At 40.6% G+C, this 23,440-nt stretch overlaps 2 protein-coding genes across 2 annotated transcripts in view; one reads left to right on the top strand and one right to left on the bottom strand.

The window, feature by feature from the left end:
• Positions 1–7,294: 7,294 nt before the first annotated feature.
• On the bottom strand, positions 7,295–9,012 carry LOC129770916 (protein lifeguard 1-like). Its single transcript, XM_055774107.1, has 4 exons — positions 8,859–9,012; positions 8,308–8,469; positions 8,001–8,249; positions 7,295–7,942 (listed from the first exon to the last, which is right to left on the bottom strand). The coding sequence occupies exons 2-4, from the start codon at positions 8,461–8,463 to the stop codon at positions 7,601–7,603; spliced, it is 747 nt and encodes a 248-aa protein (XP_055630082.1). The 5' UTR covers positions 8,464–8,469; positions 8,859–9,012; the 3' UTR covers positions 7,295–7,600.
• Positions 9,013–19,044: 10,032 nt separating this feature from the next.
• Positions 19,045–23,440, top strand: part of LOC129768288 (nuclear valosin-containing protein-like) — a 28,289-nt gene continuing 23,893 nt past the window's right edge. Inside the window, exons 1-3 of the mRNA XM_055769821.1 lie at positions 19,045–19,616; positions 19,972–20,410; positions 20,469–21,495. Of these exons, the coding sequence (XP_055625796.1) occupies positions 19,554–19,616; positions 19,972–20,410; positions 20,469–21,495 (1,529 nt within the window). The 5' untranslated portion in view covers positions 19,045–19,553. The remainder of the gene's footprint in view (positions 19,617–19,971; positions 20,411–20,468; positions 21,496–23,440) is intronic.

The raw sequence follows: 23,440 nt of genomic DNA, 5'->3' as shown, positions 1-23,440 counted from the left end.
GGCAGATAAGTTCGTGTACTTGGGCTCACTGGTTACCGCCAATAATGAAACCAGCAGAGAGATACAAAGACGTATTATGGTAGAAAATCGTGCTTACTTCGGACTCCGGAAGACACTGCGGTCGAGTAAAACTTGCTGCATCACAAAGTTAACCATCTATAAAACACTGGTAAGTCGGGAGTCCTCTACGGCCACGAGACGTGGGTCCTCGTGGAGAACCAGTACGCCCTTAGGAAGATATTGCGCTCCATCTACGGTGGGTGCAGATGGATGACGGAACGTGGAGAAGGCGAACAAAGCAGTAGTTGCACCAGTTGCTGGAAGAACCACCTATCGTTCATAGGGTGAAAATCGGCCGACTGCGGTGGACTGGGACGTCGTATAAATGTCAGACGACAGCCCAGTGAAAATGGTCCTCTACAAAGACCCGTCAGAAACGAGGAGAAGAGCTGCGCAGCTGGCAAGATGGTTCTACCAAGTACACCCAAACTAGCATTGGCACAAAACATTTTGACGCAGGACAACGTTTAACCTTTCACTATAGGGGCCCATTTCAATATTTCGGTGTGAAAAAGTATTCAGTTTTTGAACGCTAATACCTCCTCAATTAATGAATGGGTTTTGGTTCCAAGTACACACATTGATAGGAAATATCCTCAGCAATTGTTTATATGGTTTATATGCTACACATTACGGTTTTTCAGCTCATATAAAGTTCAAATTGAAAAAGAATTCCCTACTTTCCCATACATTTTGTCTGCACTCCCGCAGCAAACAGCTATTCATTACAAGCAACCACGGGTACGGGTGAAATTTATGGAGAAGATGAAGGAGGGAGACAAAAAAGAGATTATAAATAAATATAGGCGGTCGCTACAACGTTAACTATATGGCTATATAAAAAGCGGTGGAAGCGTCGCGCCGGGTGAATGAGTGGCTAATCGCGCTCGATTTGATAAAATGCTGGTGTTTTTAAACGGTTTTATTTAGCTGTGACATATTTGTATGTTTATATGTAACATGTTTGTCTATGACGCTGTACCACATTAATTGAAATTTGAGACCCCTTTCCTGTTGACCGGTTGATCTGAAATTTGGAATAAACCTTAATCTCTGCAGTCATTATAAAACTGCGTATTTCATGATCTTGAAAATCCAAGACGACGACCGCTACAAAATGGCGAATTACATATTTACTCAAAGCCCTATCAATATGGGTATCAAATGAAAGAGATTGACTAGTAGAACACAGTTATTTATGAAAAATGCAAATCCAAAATGGCCACCACCACAAAATGGCGGATTACATATTTTTTCTAAACCCCATCAATATGGGTATCAAATGAAGGACTTGACTAGTAGAACACAGTTATTCATAAGGAGTTCAAAGCCCAATTATATCACGATACCAGACGGTAAATTCCTATTACGATATGCTTGCCATCAAGTGTGTGTTCGTTGCCAGCTGAACAATAACCCCTACAACATATGCACCGCACGACATTTGCACGACAAATTTTGATTTTTTCGTATTTGAATCTAAACGTTTAAGTGTTGCTGAGTGCTGAAGTTTTATTCTATCCTTTGATTTTTTTATGTAATTTTGTACATGAAAAGTTGGTCACTCTGGGATCTGTGCTCCATGATATTTGAATAATGGACACCCCTTGGTGTAGTCCTACGTCTCTCCGGTTATGTCCCCGACATTACCCACCCGTCTTTCATCTTTGGCAGAAATGATGCCATTTAGTGTGCTAGAGATTCAAATGCGCAAATAATGGGCTGTTTTAGAAGCTTAAAATTTGTTTGTATGTATGCGTGCAGACATCTCTTTCTGTTTTCTTTTCTCATTTCATTTGGGATTGTGCCAAAAAAAAAGTCCATACGACGTCAATGGGTATCGAACCAAGGCCGGCTGGAATGCAAAGCTATTTTACACGACCACGCTATCCACATGGCTAAGGATGCTTCAGCAGTTGCTCAGCAAATACGTGATAATATTGCACCTGATTATAAAATGAAGTTGGGAAGTGTTTTCTAAGAGTAAAAAAGGAGCGCATGAAGGAGAACAATATCTATCTCGGTCTGGGCCAGTGTTGTAAACGGTCGACATTTCTCTCAACCATCACATACTGCCCTTGCTCAAGAGTTACGGCTCAATATGTATTGCGAATGTAACCAAGAATGCATTGCTCGGTTCTAACAGTCACATCAGAAATAAACGCACAGCCGCAAACACGACTATCAATTGAACGTTTATATGTTTTCTCTTTCTGTCGACCGTACCCAGAAGAGCGATGAAAATATGCTATTTCCATTTTACCATTCGTGCTCATAACCATCCCTCAATTCCGGCTAATATGACTGTAGTTTTAATGTCATTTGACATTAAAACTGCAGTGGTGTGCATTCTTCTTCTCCCTTTATTCAGCATTCAAGCGTAGCTGCACATATACATCCACCTGCTCACTCACACATCCATACACGATGGATGGTATTCAGACGGATTGCTACATCAAAGCAACCGTCGAACTCTCCCCTATCAAGTGCGAATGTGTTGAATGAACGTTTTCAGCGGTGAGCGTTCCCCGTGAACACTTTTGTTTAATTACGGGGCGATGGATATCTAATGTATCGGACGAAAAAAAGCCGAAATGTCATATGAAATTTTTAGTTCGACGGTTGTTTGACTGTTCATTTTATGATGTTCATTAATGACACATCACATACGTCTCCATGAACAGTCATACGATGGTGACCATTAGCAACACTGGTCTGGGCCGTGTATGTGGCAAAGTATGCGGAAAGCTTATTTGTCTTTTGTTTCGCTCGCTCGTATTAATCTTATATTGCTGTACCATGTATATTATACAAATGCTTACCAGTATTTGTGAGTCATGACATTTTCTGTTATGTTATGTCTCATTTAATGTCATAAATCGGAATAACAAAACATGAGTTAAAAATCAATGTTGGGTGTAGAAGCCTACTTGCGGATCCTACGCAGACTGCATGACTAGCGACAAACAACTATGGACCGAGGTGAATGGGGACGAATTCTGTGTACAGCGCAGTCCACCTCCTGTTGATTAAGAAGAAGAAGAACTATTCGGAGGATATATGACACGAAGAAACATATGTTGCAGGCCTAGAAAAATAACCCTCAAAAACCTTATCACATTTGGAAACATAACATCTCGCGTGGTTCGGCATCCGTGTTGTTCGCGCTTGGTCGAAGAAAAAGCAGAAAATAGAATAAGAACCCAGTTGTCATGTCTCGTCTCAGGTAAATACAGTAGAACCCCGATTATCTGCGGAATAGTCGGAAAACGTCACCGCGAATATCGAAATCGCGGATAACGCAATAATGGTCTAAAAATGGAGCGCCAACACAAAAAAAAGACATTTCAGTATGAAAACTATGTTTTATCAATACAGAAATCATTGAACTATCCATCTATTAGGTCGTGTGCACCAGTGGTCAAATAATGTGAAAGGCATGACCAAAACAAAAGAGCATGATCCTATCACTCACTTAATTCCAGAAAGGTCTATAACTTTACTATGGAACTCGCTGTCGCGAATAATCCGCAACGCGGATCATCCACTCGCAGATAATCGGGGTTCTACTGTACTACCAATTATTAATCATTAATCATGGCATTGACATTCGAAGCACGAAGCTCAATATCGTCAACGCAAATGGTAATAGTGAATCGAATATAGAATCGCCGATGCATTCTAAAGTTAAATTGTAAGTAATGAAACGTTAATTGATTTTTAACATTTTTTGCCGGGTGAGAACTTGTGTAAATTTAGGTGACTTCTTCTAAACGATCAGCGGCTGTTGCCCGTCCGACTTTTCTCGAAACCAGGACGCGATAGCTTCACCTCACTATCAGAGCTGGAATGGTTAGTCTTAAGGGGTATCTTATTTATTTACAATGATGCTACATCGCATGAAGAGATTAGATCTTATTCACAACAAGGTTCATAACTACAGTTCTCCAATTCCCGGCCGCACCGATTCTTGCCACGTCCTGCTCCACTTCAACCAACCGCTTCGCTCGCTGGGCACCTCTTCTTCTTTTTCCCACCGGATTTGATACGAATACCATCTTTTCAGGGTTGCTGTTCGGCGATCTTGCAACATGCCCTGCCCATCGCACTTGTCCGGCCTTGACAACTTTTTGGATTCCTGTATATCACCGTATATTGTTTTGATCACTCGGCGTTCGAAAACATCAAGTACTTGCGGGTTCTCTTCAAGTATTGTCCATGTTTCGTGCCCATAGAGAACAACCGGTCGAATCAGGAATTTGTGAATTGTACAATTCCTACGGGGGTTCGGAGTTTGCTAGATCTTTGGAGCCCATAGTAGACGCGACTTCCGTTTACTATGCGCTTTCGAATTCCTCGGCTGTTGTTGTTGTTGTCTGTTGTTATCAACGAGCCAAGGTAGACAAATTCCTCTACCATCTCGAGTTGGTCGCCGTCGATCACAACCCTACTACCAAAAAGAATTCTGTTACGATCAGTCCTTCCTGCTGGCATGAGTTTAGTCTTAGATGCTTAGATGATCCCAAGCCAAATCCTGCTTCGGGTTTCAGTCGGGTATACAAGTCTGCTACAGTTGCATGTGTTCTTCCAATTATGCACACGATAAACGATTCTTCCGATCATGTACATATAAACTAACTATACTTGTTGATAATCGTTCAACGCATGTTGAAGTCCACTCTCCGTATAACACCTTCCAGCGTCACGTTGAAGAGCAGACAGGAGAGTACATCGCCTTGTCGTAGTCCCTTGTAAGTCTCAAACGATTCTGGCAGATCGCCTGAGATCCGCACACCGCTCATCGTAGCCTGAATCTGTTTTGTCAGCTTTCGGGGAAAGCCGTATTCGTCTATGGTTCTCCAAAGCTGTCGTCATTCGATTTTATCATATGCGGCCTTGAAATCAACGAAGATGTGGTGCGTAGGAAGCTGATCCTCGCGGCACTTTTGGAGGATCTGCCGCAGTGTGAAAATTTGGTCCATCGTCGAGCAACCCGGCATGAATCAGCCTGATAACCACCCTCGAATTTGTTTACTATTGGCGATAGACGGCGAAAGGGGATCTGAGAGAGAATTTTCTGGGCACTATTCAGGATCGTGATTGCACGGTAATTCCCACAATCCCACTCCTGCGGTAGCTGTTCTGTCTCCTAGATCCTGACTATCAACCGGTGCATACACTCTACAAGTTTTCCCGGACCTCTCTTAATCTTTTCACTGCGGCCCAGTCTCGGAGAAATCCATCACCAGGTACGGCGCGTTATGCGTATGTCAGACGTTGTGTTGAGCCAGACCAGTGACTATTGTGAAGATGTGAAAAACTGGCGAGAGCTTATATATACGCCTTTCGTAGTGAAAAGGTTAAAGAGCTCCGCTGCGAAGCCATCTGTAATTCTTGAATGGCGTTAACGTTCTCTGTGGAACTTTTGCCGTCTCAACGTATGCATTAACTAGCGTCATTTATTAATACTTAGTTGTGATTTCTCAAGCCAAATACGCGCCTTGAATGTATTCCGAGGGGCAAGCTCTAGAATACGCGTGAACACAGTCGAAGGAAATTTCTTTCACGAAAAAATCCCCCGGCCAGAACGGGAATCGAATGTGAGACGCTAACCACTCGGCCACGGGTTGACCACCGGTTAAATCAGTCCGTTCTCTTCTCCGTGTTTCACTGTCTCCCATCTTCGATCCGTGCATCCATTCCCGTCCTTCTCATTACTCCCTAACTGACAGTTCGCCTATTATTCTCTTTGTTCACTCAAATTGTAGTTAACCCTACACCATCCTTACAATCTGCTTTGTAGTTCTTTAGCTGATTAATGGCCTCTTTAACTTCACTTATCATCGGGGGTGGTACGTCGTCGTGTTCACTGCATCTATCTGCACGCTGTTCAGGTGTTCATCGTAGTGCCGACCACCTCGCGTTCGTTCGTCATGATGCCTCCTCCTTGTTCCTGAACATTTCGGCCCACGGCACAAAGCCTTTTTGCGAGGCGTTTGGTTTACTGAGGAACATCCGCGATGAGGAACTTCTTCTCACTCTTTCTTTTCCAGGGGCGGTTTTTCCGAAAAGAAATGTGTTTGCTGCCTTCGCTTGAATTGGTATCGTTTCACGTTTAGACAAGTCGGTCGTTGCAACATGGCTGCGTGTGTTGCAGCCATCTCGCTCAGAAGCGCTCGGCAATCGTCGTCCAACTATTCGTTCCGTTGTCCATACCCGATGACGGTCTCTGCTGTGCTGCTAATTGCTACTTTCAGGGTGTTTCAGCATTCATTGGGAGGAACAGCATTCAGTTCGTCTACCCCGGGTAAAGAATTACTATTCGAAATCACTTTTAGAGTTATGCTGCCGTTCTACGTATAGTTGTCCCATGTTACTTTTTGACGATTTTCACTTTTCTTCATAGAACGTTGTTTTTATGCATAATCTTACGGAAAAACACAAGAAACATAATTTATTCCCAACTTTAAAAAAACATCAAGCTCAATTGTTCCATTTTGATATTCTATTCATAACTGTCCACCATGTATTTTTTGTAGATTCATATCGAATAAGTCGGTTCAAGTACAAGAATTTCATGTCACACTTTCAGCAGGCCTAATGCACTATTTTCTAGTTTGGAAGAACGGACTAATTCTCAAACAAATAAGAAAACGTGTACACCTGGTTAGCGAATGCCTAATAACAATGAGATTTATATTCTGCGAAGGTGTTGCAGATCACTCATTTCTTCATAAAACGATGTTTCTACGCATAATCTTTCGGAAAAATACAAGAAAAAATTGTTTGTTCCCAGTATATCAAAAAACAACATCAAGTTCAATTGTCCCATGTTGATATTCTAGGCATAACAGTCCCACCATGAATTTTTAAACCCGTAATCAAGCTTGATTGATTTAGTGAGGGGATCTCATCACATTTCATTAAACAATAGTATAGTGCTTATAAACAACCCGGTGTATTGCTAAATTGAAATGCTTGAAGCTTTTGGTAGACAAATATGCAAGAAAACTTTGATTGCGTTTTTCTCAGTTGCTGATTCTGGAACATGGGACTACTATGCGTAGAACGGCAGCATGGTATACGGTGATCTTCAGTAAACTGCATCAAAATTACGCCCTGTTGCGGAAGAATCGAGCGTTGAACCATCCCACTATGTTTGGAAACGAAATATTATGGAAAAGGATGAACTGTCGCCGATATTTCGAATATTTTAAGCTCAAAAACTTGTTGATACACAGCTATAAACTAATGCAACTTTATTTGCAATCTCACACATATCGAATATACCAATATCATATTCTATGCAGGGCAAGATTGACGGGGTACAATACTAACGCAAAAATATACTTCGAAACTAGAGGCGAATGAACTGAAAAGTTTAAAACCTCTATAATTCATCACGTTCGTTACTTCGAAACGAAAATACCAATGTTTGTCCAATATATCACTTTTAAGTCATATTATAGATCAGTTACGAAAAGTAGAAACTGTATATAGTGGCCTTTTTGAGTGATAGGCTTCGCTCGCGCTGAGTCGTTTATCTTCTCAAAATGAAAAGGAAAATATTGATGATATCTAGATAGAGATTGAGAGCGGCGAAAATGTATTCTTCCGGGCTGATAGAATACTGGTGGTTGCCACCCATCATTATTTGTGTGTCATACACCAGATAAAGCGAGAAAAGTAAGGCTCCACAAGCTGAGTAAACGGAACTGGCCACACTCCCCGGGAAGAAAGCCACGATTATTCCGAAGATAAACACAATGATTAGTCCCACGAACAGGAAGCCACCCATCATTGTAAAGTCCCATTTGGTTTGAAGTGAGAATAGCGTTAATCCGAAACAGATAGCGCATGTAATGCCGACCGCCGTGAGCACCTGGAACGAAATTTATTGCATGTTCTGAACGGCAGAAAGTGTAGATGATTTTACTTACCTCTTTCGCATCATAAGCAATGGTGAAAATTCCAAGCATGAGACCTTGGGCCACTGTAAATATTGCCAAGAAGATGAAATTATGAGGCGTAGTGCGTCTGATTTCACCACAGCATGCCATAATTATCAGCACCGCAAAACAGGTGATAAACGAAACGGTTGCAATCCAAGTATTGTTCAAGGTCCATATTTTAGCAGGTTCGTGGTAGACAAACAGTGTAATGAAGGCCATAGTGATAGCCAGTTGAACCTGAAAATAAATGGAGGATTTAAATGTCTACTTTTTTTCAAAACGCACCGTTTCTTACAGTCAGAATCATGTATACTTTCCGTACAAATCCCTTCCTAATAGATTCTTCGGAAAAAGTCATGCCACGGATTTCCACTTGGCTCTCCGGGTCCAATTGGACCGTTTTTGGCACATTGCTGGGGTTACTCATATTCTGATACGGTACTTCCGCCATGATTACCTGTAGTAAATAAAAATAAGAAAATATGGAAAAAATGAATAGTAACATTCCAATAGTAAACTGCATGAAAGCCAAAGTTATTTAGAATGTTGCATTGCTAATTGTCGTTTTTAAGTTTATGCTATTCTAGAGGTTTAAATTGGATAAAACTCTAATAAAAAATTAGTATTACTCATGCATTCATTGTTCCATGATTGGAAACCTAAAAACTTGTTTGCATAATTAAAAATTAGTTTTGCTCCATCGAGAAAAATATTGCGTATTTGTTGTATGGATATAGAAGATAAAAAAATAAGACGATATCTTCATAAAACATATTACGTATTTACATGTTGAACGTTTTGCTAGTAAAATCAAGAACATTTGGTTCGGAAGATGAAATTACTTACAGAATTTATTCTACGCAATCAATTGGGGAAAACCACTTCAACAACGTTGATTCCTTTCCACAACTCAATGACAAATCGCTGGAAATCAAATCAAATGAAATATGAGCTTGTTCAGTAACTCTGGTGAGAAAATATATCAGACATCTCACTGAGAAAGGTATTCTATTCCTAGGTGCGCCCATATACGCTCACAATCAATTTGCATAAGTTTGTATATTTGTTTCACCAATGTACGCATAATGTTAAAAACTCTTTCTTTGCTGCCATTGTCCATTATCGAGCAAACTGTAAAACATATTTTTTGACCAAAACCATTGGTGTAATTTTGATTTTTGGCACTAACGAAATTCCAATATTCCTCAATTATGTTGGATTTTGCGTATTAACGCCACCGGAGCCGAAATACAATATAAAGCAATTTTATTGTTCGCTCGGGCACTCTTCTGTATTGTTGTTGCCTTGTTGTTTGCAGTGTCTTGTTATTTTTCAGTACTATGGAAATGCGTACTTCGTGTTAAGAGTATTTAGGTATGAATGCCATCGACCGCTTCCGACGGCCTCTTGAATAAATGAATGAAATCTGCTCTGTATTTACAGAAATTTTCAAACTTTTAATTCACTCTATGTACTCTGTATTTATCAGTAACTAGCTGACCCGGTAAACTTCGTCCCGCCCAAAATATATTTTTTGTTATCAATACCTCCAAACATTCACGTTTCCTTACTTACTTACCTTCTTCGAGTTTTACTCTTATCAATACATTCGGCGATTCATTTTTAATCATATAGATAGAAGAAGATATAAGAGTGCGCTTTATCACATTAAAATCCATTTCCACTTTCGAACAAAAATCAATTTAGTTGGCGCAAACATCGACTGGATCAACAACGCTTGTATCTATGTAATTAAAGAACATATGAGAATTGCATTTTCCGAATTTTCTTATTTTCCTTCAGAGTTTTCCGAAAATTTTAAATTATCATGTTTGGTTGAAATATGTGTAATATTTCTATGCGACCCCCTCTCCATTCCAGAGGAGGGAGGGGTGTCATACCATCATATAAACATTTAGGCCATGTTCTCACTTCAGCGGGGCGTCAACGTGGCGTTAGCGGGGCGTGTTCACTTCTCGCAACGACAATTTAATTCATTCACATTGCACCGTGCCAGCGGCGTGTCTTCGGCGTGTTTTATACAAATTGTCAATGTGTGTTTTAGAATTAAAGAATGAAAATTGGTTTATTTTTAAATATTCCAACATCGTTGGACGAAGCGGCACAAAAATCGGACGGTGAAAAACGTAAAAACTAAAAAAAAAGCGAAAAAATAAAATTATGTCACTACTACAAACAAACATATGCAAGAGAGAAGCGGAGAAGTACAAATAACGCCGGCGTAAGGGTTTTCGTTGGCACGCCAGCAACATTCCAAAACCACGCTTACGACACGTCAGCCTGGTGTAAACACATCGGTAAGAACACACACGATTAATCGTAAGCATCACACGCCCCGCCCGAGCCACGCTGACGCCTCGCTGCAATGAGAACAAGGCCTTATCGTACCCAAAAACCCTCACATCCCAAATTTGGTTCCATTTGCTTGATTAGTTTCCCGAGTTATACAGAAGTTTGTGTTTCATTTGTATGGCAACGTGTCGAACCACTATAGAAACATTTATTGCACCTTATACGAGGGTCACTATTTATATTTCGGGAATTGGCAACACTGATGTCATGTGAGTCCATCTGACGGTCGTAAAGTTTGACATTTTTGACGATATACGTACTCAGAACATTTTGTCATACGGACGCTATTTGTTTATTTTATATTTAGTTGAAAGTTTGGTCTCGGTAAAAAAAATGGAACTGAATCGTGAACATTTTCATGCAATGATTTTTTACGACTTTCGACGTGGATTATCACAACAAGAGTGCAAGAGTGTCAATCAACTTAATTTGACTTTTGGCGATGAAGCTCCATCAAAAACCACTGTGTATCGCTGGTATAGTAAATTCAATCGTGGTCGTAGTTCGCTGTCCGACGAGTTTCGTGAAGGTCGTCCAAAATCGACTGTAGTGCCAGAAAACATCGATGCTGTGCACGAAATGATTAAGCAAGATCGTCATGTAACCTATTGTGAGATTGAGGCATCCCTAAGCATTAGTTCCACCAGCATATATGCGATTTTACATGAACACTTAGTTGTGCGAAAATAATGTTCACGTTGGATCCCACATAATTTGACAATCGCTCAAAAAAAAAAGGCTCGTGTCGATTGTGATTCCCGTGATTCCCGAAATATAAATAGTGACCCTCGTATTTTTACTATTCATTGATTATCGAGTTCTGCAGCATCCCCCCTGAGGGAGGTGGAAGGAGTGTCAAACCACCATAGAAACATTTATCGATCCCTAAAAACTTTTTATGCCAAGTTTGATCCCATTTGCTTGATTAGTTCTCGAGTTATTCAGGCCCTCTCCCCTTCAGAGAGAAGGGAGGATTGTCAAACTACCATAGAAACAATTACTCTTGATTAATTCTCGAGTTATGCTGAAGTTTGTGTTTCATTTGTATGGTAGCCCCCCCTTAGAAAGGGAGGGGAAATGTCTATCCACCATAGAAACATTTATTGCACCCTAAAACGTCCAAACACCGAATTTTGGTTCGTTTCCTTGATTAATTCTCGAGTTTGTAGCACGGTACTGATTTCGACATATGGAAGCCCCTCGTTTCTTAAATTTGAAGTCAGATCCCACACAATCTCGTATGTGTGGATCTGAGTTCCTCTCTTCTGGATTTGTTTGGATGAATGGCAGAGCGAGAGCCTCTCCGCTTTGAATATTTGAGCGACTAGCCATAATGGGTGCTGAATGGGATCCGGCGGCTGAGTTTAGCGAAGACACTCACTGACCAGTACGTATTTAGAAGACTCATGCTTTCTTTTTTTTGTTAACACACTTTCCCCCAAAAAAAGCAGAGTCTTTCGGCGGGTTTCTTGTTCTTGAAACTCCAAACCCGGCGAACTCGATTTGGACTGTATTCGGGAGCGTAAAAACCGCGAATGTGGGAAAAACGAGACGGGTACAACCACAAAGAACTTCGGTTAAGACTGTGGAATTATTAACATCGTTAATAATTACGTAGTTCCGGTTCTAAAGAATGCCGGGCTGATCTGAGGATCAAATCAGATACTCGCCCATTTCAACTTTGGCCGTGGACGAGGCGAAAGCGGTGTAGTTTGTGTCTAAATCGCGAGTTTGAAACCGGAAGGTATTGTTGGTGCTAGGTGCACGTTAGTTAGTGTGTTAAGAGTTTTTTTTTCCTATTTGTAGAGTGAATTAGGTTATTCAAATAATTGTAACAAGAAATACCCTCCAGTGCATCCGTCAAACGATAAATAGGTAAGCTCTATATTCAAATGTGGCACGTGGCGTGTGTAAACTAAATGTGGCTTTTGTGTGGAATTTTTCTGTTGTGTAAAATAGGAGGAAGAGCCGTTTTCGACACCACGTCCATCGTTGGAATCCAGCCCCGAACGCTATTGAAGGTGGCCGCGCATCCCATTCGTAAGCGCTACAACACTCGCGGAAAAGGAAAACCAGCCGCGGCTCGAATACCAGAGTTCATCGGCGGATTCATCGCCCACGTCTCCCATGCACGCAAGAGCCGCCGGCTATTCACGTAATGCCTAGGTTGTGAGTACTCTTTTCGTTTCTTTCTAACACATGCGCATGTAGAGAAATAAATTTGAAAAGCCACACACGTATTAACAAAGCCACAATGCCACACACAAAATAGAGCATGCTAAATATAGAGCAATAACCGACGACGATAGAATATCGTCGGTAAAGGAGGGCATGAACGCAGATGAAATGATAGGTTAGTTAGAAAAGCAACAGATTAGAAATCCCATGGGTAGAGGTTCAAAACCAACATATATATGCGATTTATTAAACACTATATAATTGCTGTTGAATTGATGTTTGAATGTTTATAATGATGGTTGTTATGTTTGATATGATTATTGAGTTCTATGTGTAGAGAGTTAAAAAAACGAATGAAAAAATGTTGTTGAGAAAGTTATAGAGGTCTAGAAAAAGAACTCGGACGCATCTTTACTGGCTGGCGTGTAGCCGAAACACCGACAAATCGAAACTTTTTCAGGAAATAGGTCTTGAGTCCAGGGTTGGGGCTCCTTTTCTGTTGCAGCAATATTCCAACCCCCGCTTCACGTTCTCTGAAGCTAGTTTCAAGGTGGGTGGGATTAACGATATTTGAAATTGGTCCTATGATGAGATTCTCGGCCTAAGCGGTGTTCTCGGAACTAGCCGTGGTTCTCAGTTTTGGGGTTGTATCACGGACCGCGGACCAACGGTGTCGCGGGTCCTTCAGAGAGCGCAGAAGAGTCGCGGAAATAACCGGGTTTGTGAGAAAAAGGACAAACCCGCCCTCAGTGGGTGTCTCATTGCCGGGCAAGGATAAAACACGGCGGTCGGTCTCCCTCGCGGGAGTGGCGCTTAAGCCGACCGCTTATCTGCGCAAAATCCCCGGTCGCGACGAACTCGCGCGCTTCCCCGGCGTCGCGGGTTACAAGTTATAAAGAAATTTGTGTTTCATTCGTATGGTAACCCCCCCTCAGAGAGGGAGGGGGAGCTTCTACCCAACATAGAAACATTTATTGCACCCTAAAACGTTGCCGAATTTGGGTTTGTTAGCTTGATTAATTCTCGAGTTATGAAGAAATTTTTGTTTCATTTGTATGGCAGCCCCCCCTTAGAGAGGGAGGGGGAGAATCTATCCAACATAGAATCATTTATTGCACCCTGAAACGTCCAAACGCCAAATTTGGGTTCGTTTGCTTGATTAATTCTCGAGTAATGCTGAAATTTGTGTTTCATTTGTATGGCAGCCCCCCTTAGAGAGGAGAGAGGGGTCTCGAACTATCGTAAAAACCTTCCCCGGCCCCAAAGACCCCTACATACCTGCCATGCAAATGAAAAACAAATTTCTGCATTACTCAATAATTAATCAAGCGAATGAAATAAAATTAGGCAAATTAGGAAAATCTTTCCCTTCTCTAAAGAGGGAGGGGAGAGGGTGCTGAGCAACTCGAGAACAAATCAAACAAATGGAATCAAACTTAGCATATAGAGGCTCTAGGGATCGATAAACGTTACAAATGAAACACAAATTTGTTCCATAAAAGTAATGCACATATCTCAACCAAACAACCAAACATGTCAATTGATTTTTTTTGAAAAACCCTTAAGGGAAATGGAAAAATTCGAAAAATTGAATTCGCATGTGTTCTACATTTACATATTGACAAGCGTTGTTAGTCCATTTGATGTTTGCGGAAACGAAATTGATCTTCGTTCGAAAGTGGAAATGGATTTTAATGTGATAAAATGCACTCCTATATCGTCTTCTGTCAATCTGTATAAATGAAAATGGATCGCTGAATGTTTTGATAAGACCAAAACTCGAGAAAGGAATTGTCCGATTTAGGGCTGTCATATTTTATCTATCATTTTTTCTGTATCAAACATTTATTCCATGTGACGGAGAAACTTGTTATTTGCAAGTAGATGAAAAATCTGGAACGAGAATTGTGTCTGGAAATAATCTGATATTATAATGTCGAGTTTTGGTAGAGGTACTGAAATTTTATAGTAAAAAAAAATTTTAAAGGGTAGGATAAATCAATGAACAATGTTCTACGATTGGACTCATGAACGTGCGCTTAGTAATGAAAACGTGGGTGTGATAACGAAATTTTGGGCGGGACGAAGTTTGCCGAGTAAATAAATAAAATAAAAAAGACAGGTGGGTAATGTCGGAGACATAACCGGAGAGACGTAGGACTACACCAAGGAGTGTCCATTATTCGAATATCATGGAGCACAGATCCAAGAATTACCAACTTTTCATGCACAAAGTTGAAGAAAAAATTGAAAGGATAGAATAAAACCTCAGCACACGACAATTTTTGATTGTTTCGTATCTGCATCCAAACACTCAAACGCGGTACAAGTGTTGTAGGGGTTATTGTTCAGCCGGCAACGCACACACACTTGATGGCAAGCATATCGCAATATGAATTTACCGTCTGGTATTGTGATATAATTTGGTTTTGCATTTCTCATGAATAAATGTGTTCTACTAGTCAAGTCCTTCATTTGATATCCATATTGATGGGGCTTTGAGAAAATATGTAATCCGCTATTTTGTAGCGGCCGCCATCTTGGATTTTCAAGATAATGAAATACGCAGTTTTATAAATAAAACCGTTTAAAAGCTCCAGCATTCAACCAAATCGAGCGCGATTAGCATCTCCTTCAAACGGCGCGATGCTTCCAACGCTTTTAACATACTTCGATAGGTTCTCCTGCTCCATATCTCATAGAAACTCCTGTCTCTCCCTGCAAATGCAGCGATATCTCTTATGATCAAAATCAATCTCAAGATAGCGTCTTTCCTGCTTGACGTCCGATGATAGAATGTGGCCAAGCACCACCATCGCTCACTTTATGTAGCCATATAGTTAACGTTGTAGCGACCGCCTATATTTATTCATAATCTCTTCTTCGTCCCCCACCTTCACCTTGTCCATACGTTTAGCCGGTACCCGTGGTTGCTTGTAATGTGTTCGCTGCGGGGGCACACACAAAATGTACGGGAAAGTGGGAATTCTTTCTTCAAATTTTTCATCAATTTGAACTTTATATAAGCTGAGAACTCGTAATGTGAACCATATAAACAATTGCTGAGAATATTTCCTATCAATGTGTGTATTTGGAACCAAAATCCATTCATTGATTGAGGAGGTATTAACGTTCAAAAACTGAACACTTTTTCACACTGAAATATTGAAATGGGACCCTATATTGAAAGGTTAGACGTAGTCCTACGTCAAAATGAGAATGCCTTCAATATTCATTTGTGACACAATTACAAACAATACAAATACAAAAGGCCCATTTATACGTTGCTAGTAGCTGGCTTCACAATGAGCAGCTACTGACCCGGTGAACTCGCTTGACAAATGGTTGACTCGCCTTGTCCGTTCACACAATGTGAGCTGCTGGCAAGAAACTAGATACTACGGCACAGGTTTTCCAGAGATGCCAGGCGGTTTTTCAAATGTCCATCAAATCGTCAGAAACAGCAATCAGATCCGAATTTGTCAGATGATTGATCCGAAATCGACTTCTTTATTGGCAGTTTTCGTCTTAGATTTTCAGTTGAATTTATCATTACACAATTTTATCGCTAAACACACACTGGCCGTGTTTAAAAATACTTTGTGCTGAATTTCTTTGAACTGAAGGTACTATCCGGAAAAAGCAGAAAGAAAAAAGGATTCGGTCCAGGAATTGGATGCAAAAAAAAGGAGCAACAAATACAATATTGAAGTAACTCTACGATGATGATCCCCGAGAGTACAGAGCAGTGTTGAGAATAACACCTGAAAAAGTGAAAAAACTGTTGGATTTAATTGCTCCACAAATACAACGCAAGATACACTCATGAGGGATGCTATACCTACATAAGTGAAACTAGAAATGTTGTACCTTTCTTCTGGAATATCGTTCAGATTATTGTCGATATTTTTTTAGAATCTCGAAAGCATCCATAGCTAAAATAATTCCGAAAGTATGTAGTGCTACAAATGGCAGTCTAAAAGATTTTTCAAATTTTGAATTATTTCGCCTTGACAGCAGCTTCGTGTACCAATTTGTGAAATGAAAATGATAGTAGATTTGCAGGAGGAATAAATACGCCTCAAAAACTAAAATAATGAATGAAAATCTACTTTTTTAAATGGAATATGTATTCTGTTTTTTAGAACAATACTTTTTTTGGAAGTTGTGAGTGAATTTCGAATGAAAATTGTGCCCGATAATGATTTTATATTTAGAATCCCAAGAAAACTATCTCAAAAAGAAAACGTGCCCCACCAGCGTGCAAAACAAAATAAAATGAGTAAAAAAACTTTTTAAGTTAAACGGTTTATTTGTGATTAAACATAATAATGTACTAAAAGCTAGAGAAAATAATTAGGCAAGTTGCAGTTAGTAGTTATCACACCTCTCCTTCATTAGTCTAGGGCATTGATAAGACTAAAATAAAATAGTGGGACATATGATGAAATCACTAATTGTGGATAATGAAAATGAATGGATTTTATAATTTAAAAAGTTTTTGTTTACTCATTTTATTTTCTAGTTTTTAGTACATTATCTGTTTCATTAGAATATTTCTCTACAATAAAGGCATTGTACTGTATTCTATCAGTCAAAAAATTTCATTTGATACCGATATTGAGTAGATTGCAGAAAATACATAGTGTGTTCTCCAAGTCAAGTTCGTTGGTTTGATACACATATCTCAATCAACCTTTTTTTTGAGATGATATGGAATCAGCGATTTTGAGCGGAGGCCAAATTGGATTTTTCAAGATAAGCAGTTTTAAAATGACAGCAGTTCCTATCCGGGCAGTTCCTATTGGTCAAATTTCTATTACTGTGGGACAATCCTACAGACATACATACATACATACGAACAGTTCAAGCTAAATAAAACCGTTTAATAAAGTATATTGCTATTTTGTGATTGCGGCCATCTTGGATTTTAATTTTTCATGATCTACTGTGATCTACTATTCAAGCCCTTTCATTTGATACCCATATTAATGGTGTTTTGACATAATATGTAGTCCGCCATTTGGTAGAATTTTGATGGATTTGCATTTTTCACAAATAACCGTGTTCTGCTAGTCAATCCCTTTCATTTGATACCCATTGTTACGGGGGTTTCGGAGGTTCTATTCAGCACGCGTTTTTATCAATGTATAGCGAGCTCAAAGCTGTATTTATTAAGAGAAACAATAATTAAACAAGAACTTTACATTATTAGGTTTTACCTACATTTGATCTCCTCGTTTTAAATTCAAAGCACGACAGGATGATTCAATTATTTAACAATTTGGGAATTCAACTTTATTTTGGGTTCTATCTCTACTCCTTTTTTGTGATTAGCAAAGAATGTGTGGTACGAGAGAAGTTTTCAGAATGACAGTGATGACAGCTAGCTGTCAATGATTGTCTGGGTGCGTCATGGAGTGGCACCGTCCGGATGCGCAGGTTCAGATCAAGTCATCAGTGGCGTAGTTTGCTTCCCCCCAACACCCATATTAATGAAGTTTTGGGAAACTATGTAGTCCGCCATTTAGTAGTGGCAGCCATCTTGGATTTGCATTTTTCTTAAATAACTGTATTCTGCTAGTCAAGCCCTTTCATTTGATACCCATATTGATGGGGTTTTGGAAAACCCACATTGATGAGGTTTTGAGGAAGAAAGGGATCCGCCATTTTGTAGCGGCCTCTATCTTGGATTTACAAGATAATGAAATACGCAGTTTTGTAATGACTACAGAGATAAAGGTGTGTTCCAAATTTCAGATCAATCGGTCAACAAGAAGGGGGTCAAATTTCTACTAATGTGGGACATGTTACAAACATACAAACAGATTACAGGGCAAGCTAAATAAAACCGTTTAATAACAACGATTCCGCTTAGAAACTATGAGGGTTTTATTTGTTTTTTCAATAATTTTCAAGTCTATAATAATCTTCGCATATTTTCAAATATCTTAAAAATAGAGACATGTAAAGACAATGTAAAGATTTGGCATCCCTGATTCGAGCGCTAAATTCTGTTTTTGACGTTTTGAGGGATGCGAGTGCGAGTAAATTCAAAAAAATTTGAAGTAGCTCGCACGCCGAATCACACATGACACTAACTGGCATGATGTGTTCACACGGTGTGAGTAGCTGTACTGCAGTAACTGACTAGACCGACTCGTATGCTTACTCGCACCGTCTGAACCCGGCTAAAGAGTACCTAAAATGTCAAAAGTAAGGATTACGCACAGTTTATTAAAATATACTGTTTCTAACGATGCTTGTTTAGTCTATGAAAAATATTACTAAATTTGTGATTTCATGGATCGAATTGAAACGAAAGTTTTTTTTTCTTTACATTCACTTCAAGACAGAAGTTGGAATTACGCCCCTTCAAAAAGCAAATAATCAAAACAATGGAGCCTGTACGGACAATTGTAGGGGTCCATTTTTGGCAAATGACACCGTTTACCTCTACATTCACAGAAAACGATACCTCATTTACCAATTTCAGTAGACACAGGTCATTTCGGAACAAGTTCTCTGGAATGATTCTCATTTCTCGTGGCTTATTATCTGTTGTGTACTGGATTGAGTTCGTTTGAAAAGAGATTGCAGTTGCGAGAACAGCCGCAAACATTGTAACATTTTCGCTATTTTTGCCGATTAGTTTGATTCCTTTATCCGCCAGTGAAACGCAAGTGAAAATCTGGAACGCGATTTTCTGGCGCTCCCCCTACTTTGGCCTTTGGGTTTTGCTTTGTAGTGGTGCGTGCGAGTGAGGGTGACCGGCAGCGTGAAAGTGATCGATAGGCGTGTGTGTTTGTGTTGCTGCTACTGCTCTAACGGCAGCAGAACTGTCAACTGAGTGGCTTTTTGCTGAAGCAGGCACACGAAAGGTGTCGAAGGACTATTTTTTTTGATCCGCTTGAAAAGACGCTGTTTGCAGAGGAAGAAAAATTTGCTTGCTCGGTGAAAAATTGATCGCAGATTCTCCTCGGCGGAAAAATGTTGCAGAAGAAGCCCATGGGCGGATCGTACGATCCGATGATAATTCCTCGCGTGAAGCAGGTTTGTATTTGATTTTAGGCATAGAGTTCGTTTTTGTTTTCCGGTAGGCAGAGCCAAAATGGAGTCCGGTTTGATAGGTTATGTGCGTTACATGTTTTCTGGCTTCCCTCGGGTTCTCTGATATTTGCTATTGGAGATATTCGAGAAGAAATGCGATGTGAATCGCCAGATAATCTTGAATGTTAGTGAATTTTCTGCCGCAATTAGCAATGTGATATAAGCCAGTGTTTGACGAAGCAATGTTTACACGTATACGAAAGCTGCTACCATATACTGCTTTAGTTTTTGTTCCATTATTTACAGTTTTTTTTAGTTCTGGTTTGTAGCAAATGAACTTTTTTTTTCAATTCAACAGTACCTGGAGGAAAATGTTCATCAGACGTACGTAGATGTCGGAGTGATGGCGCGCGAGTTGCAGGAGCGCTATCGGGAGTATACCAGACGAAAGGCCGTTCCTTTTCGGATGCAGGTCGAACAGGCATATAAAACAGTGCTCCACAGCTATGGGCTGGATAGTAACCCGTCCAGTGAAAATGAGGACGAGGGTAATTCCGATCTGGAGGTGATGGAAGATAATGCCAACGCCGGGAATGTTAATCGCATGAACGATACCCTCACCAATATGTACATAAACAACAAGAGTAAACCGCCTGGTGGAGCAAGTGGACCGGCCGCAGGTGGGAACGATGCTGAAGCTATTGATATTAGCAGCGACGAGGAGGAAGGGGGTCGCAATTCGGGAGATAAGGAAAAGGCAGTTTCCACTACCAGTGACAAGATGAAGATAATTGAGAGTAAGTTGTCCGGCTTTGCAAAAGTTGTGAAATGATTAATGGTCGTATTTTTTTGCAGCTCAAATCGCTTCGAACAGACACATTACCGTTACAAAGGTAACGCGTACGGAAAAACCAAGGTCGGGTGATGAAGCCGTCGATTCTAGCAACGGGAGCACGAATGGGGCCCGCAAAGCCACCGAACAGCTGCCGGTGCAGCAAGCAAAACGTCGCCGTTTGGAAGCCCAGAACTCCGAGATCAGTAACAGTTCCAATCCGTTGCTACCGTATCCAACGGTGATTCCTCCAGCACGTTCCGGAACTCAGAATGGTCAGAAAGTAACCCCTCCCAGACAAGATGCGGCACCTGTCGCTGCACCCCGCTCGAAACGATACAAGAAGGAAGTTTGTGCTCGGTTCGTGGATATTACTTTCGATGATGTCGGCGGAATGGATAAAATACTGAGGGATTTGTGTGAACTGCTGCTGCACGTAAAGCATCCGGAAATTTATCGTCACATCGGATTGCCACCACCGCGTGGTTTTCTGCTGCATGGCCCCCCTGGATCGGGAAAGACACTGTTGGCACACGCCATCGCAGGTCAACTGAAGATAGGGTTGATTGAGATTCCCGCTACGGAGTTGGTAGCGGGTGTTTCGGGTGAATCAGAGGAACGCATCCGGGAGGTGTTCGAGCAGGCGGCTGTGCTCTCGCCGTGTGTGCTATTCATCGACGAAATCGATGCCATTTCGGCCAATCGTGTGAACGCCCAGAAGGATATGGAACGTCGTATTGTTGCCCAACTGTTGAGCAGTTTGGATGGGTTGTCCAAGTTGGAGGGTGGAGACGGTGTGCTGGTTATCGGGGCAACCAATCGGCCGGATGCGTTGGATCCCGCGCTGCGACGGGTTGGTCGATTTGATCAGGAAATTTCGCTTGGCATTCCCGACAGAGACGCACGAGCGCAGATATTGAAAATTATTTGCAAAAATTTGAAGATCGAAAAGTCGATAGACTATGACGATTTGGCTAAGCTAACGCCTGGCTATGTTGGTGCGGATTTGTTGGCTCTGGCAACCAGGGCGGCTACAACGGCCATTAAACGGTATGTATAGTACTTGTCGTTTTAAGGGGCTTAACCCGAAGGTCATTCGTCCCTGTGGAAATGCCTAGATATTGGCGTACAGGTCACTTTCTTTCATAAATTGGATCAATTTATTTTCGAAGGGCGGGGAAAGTACTAAATCCAGGGTGAAGTTCACATCATTGGTCGAACGTTCTAACATGTTAGGTGTTAGATGTTAGATGTAGGCAAATAGTGTTGAGTAAACGTAAAGATGTCGAAACAAGAGAGTAATCGGCCAGTCTTCGTAGTTTTACTGCGCGCCGGAGCAAGCCTAAAGGAGATAGTTCGGTCGATGAAAGTGTCGGATAAACAGTGTATTATATAAAGGATTCTTGGGAAAATGAAAGACTATCAAACGCATCTACCCGGAAGAAATACGTGGAAGTGCCGTTCCAATACCGCTGAACGTAGGGTCAAAAAAGTAGGAAAAATAATCAAAAAGAATCCAGCGAGGTCATTGAGATCCATGGTTTGGGAAATCGGGTGTTTGGACTTCCCAATCCGGCAAGTAATGGCCAAAAACTTTGGCCATAAGTTTAATGCGCTACGCAGAGGTAAATTCAAGAACGCTGTGACCAAATCACGGTGATTGGAGAAAGCTAAAAAACTCCTGAGTCGGTTGAAGCATCCTCATCATATGCTGTAATCTTTTTCTCTGATGAAAAAATCAGGATAATCAGGATCAAAAGGTGAATCGAAAGAATAACAGGTGGCTCGCAGCAGATCGTACTCAAGTTCCTGTCGTCATGTCAACGAAGTTTCCGACCCATGTGATGGTTCTAGACGTAGTCTCCAGCGAGGAGGATGCAATGCCCCCGTATTTCTTCGATCACGGACTAAATGTAACAGCCGCTGTATTCTGCTGTATGTTCTGTAGGATGTTGTTGTCCTGTGAATGACGAAGGTTGTTGCTGCTCGTAATTCCATTTTCCAGCAGGACGGAGCACTCATAATGTCAAAAAAACACAGAGATGGCTTGCTGAAAATGTTCTGGAGTTTTGGGGAGAAGGATATTCGTCTCCCTAGTAATTCCGATATCAATCCTTTGGATTGTTTTGTGTGGGCGTCGTAGAGATTACAGCTAAGATCATGAATGTGATGACTTTTATGAATCGAAACATGGTAAAACGTACATGCGGCAGTTTCCGAAGCGTCTATCAACAGTCATCGAAATTGGAGGTTATTTTTTGAACGAAATATTTAACAATTCCCATATGTCACGGAAGAAAATCTACCACAAAACATTTATCGCATATATGACTAACAGGCGTTAGTTTTCTAATACATGTCGTTTACTGCAAATTCGCCACGCACCCTGTATTAGGCAAGAAGTTCTTGATCTAATACTTAGAAGTTCTAAACTATCATATATGATACATAATTGGCATTTGTCTAATGAAAGATCTCTATCTAATCATAACTAAAATGTTTCATTATAATTGTTGTGTTATTTTGATTGAGCAATTCAGAGATAAAAAAAAAACAAATTGGGACGGTTCTAATTCCATAATTTATTAGAAAATTTTATACCAGTGGAAAGTATATCTTCCACAGAACAGCTTTGAATAGTTTCATCAGTGTTTGAAACCAATATTAAATCTACCTATGATGAAAACTGTCCATTTAAGCGGAAATTTTCAAGAAAGGATGCATCTTGATGGAGCAACAAAAAATGTAAGGGGTTGTATCTAGGACACGACCGCATATTTTCGACGTAGAACTACGCAATTATATTATGCAATTCACTTGTTTACCACTTTGGATACTATTTTAAAATGCATCGAAATTTTTGTAATAGATTATGCTCTTCGTTACAAATAAATTTGATGAATGTCCTTTTACGTTTGATATGATGCCTGGGACTACCACAATGTGTGAACAAAGAATTGTGAAATGATCATTGTATTTTACATTTCCCTCTGAA

Source organism: Toxorhynchites rutilus, chromosome 2, assembly GCF_029784135.1.
Source record: "Toxorhynchites rutilus septentrionalis strain SRP chromosome 2, ASM2978413v1, whole genome shotgun sequence".
NCBI classification, from domain to species: Eukaryota; Metazoa; Arthropoda; class Insecta; order Diptera; family Culicidae; genus Toxorhynchites; species Toxorhynchites rutilus.
Note: the sequence above shows the minus strand (reverse complement) of the source record. Positions and strands in the feature narration are given on the sequence as shown.

What these genes read in the sequence shown, in the direction of transcription:
- LOC129770916 (XM_055774107.1), bottom strand. Translation starts at nt 8,463, where the DNA reads ATGGCGGAAGTACCGTATCAGAATATGAGTAACCCCAGCAATGTGCCA. An exon ending in AAGTATACATGATTCTGACT is followed by an intron (nt 8,250 to 8,307) that starts GTAAGAAACGGT and finishes ATTTATTTTCAG; the next exon opens with GTTCAACTGGCTATCACTAT. An exon ending in TTGCTTATGATGCGAAAGAG is followed by an intron (nt 7,943 to 8,000) that starts GTAAGTAAAATC and finishes ATTTCGTTCCAG; the next exon opens with GTGCTCACGGCGGTCGGCAT.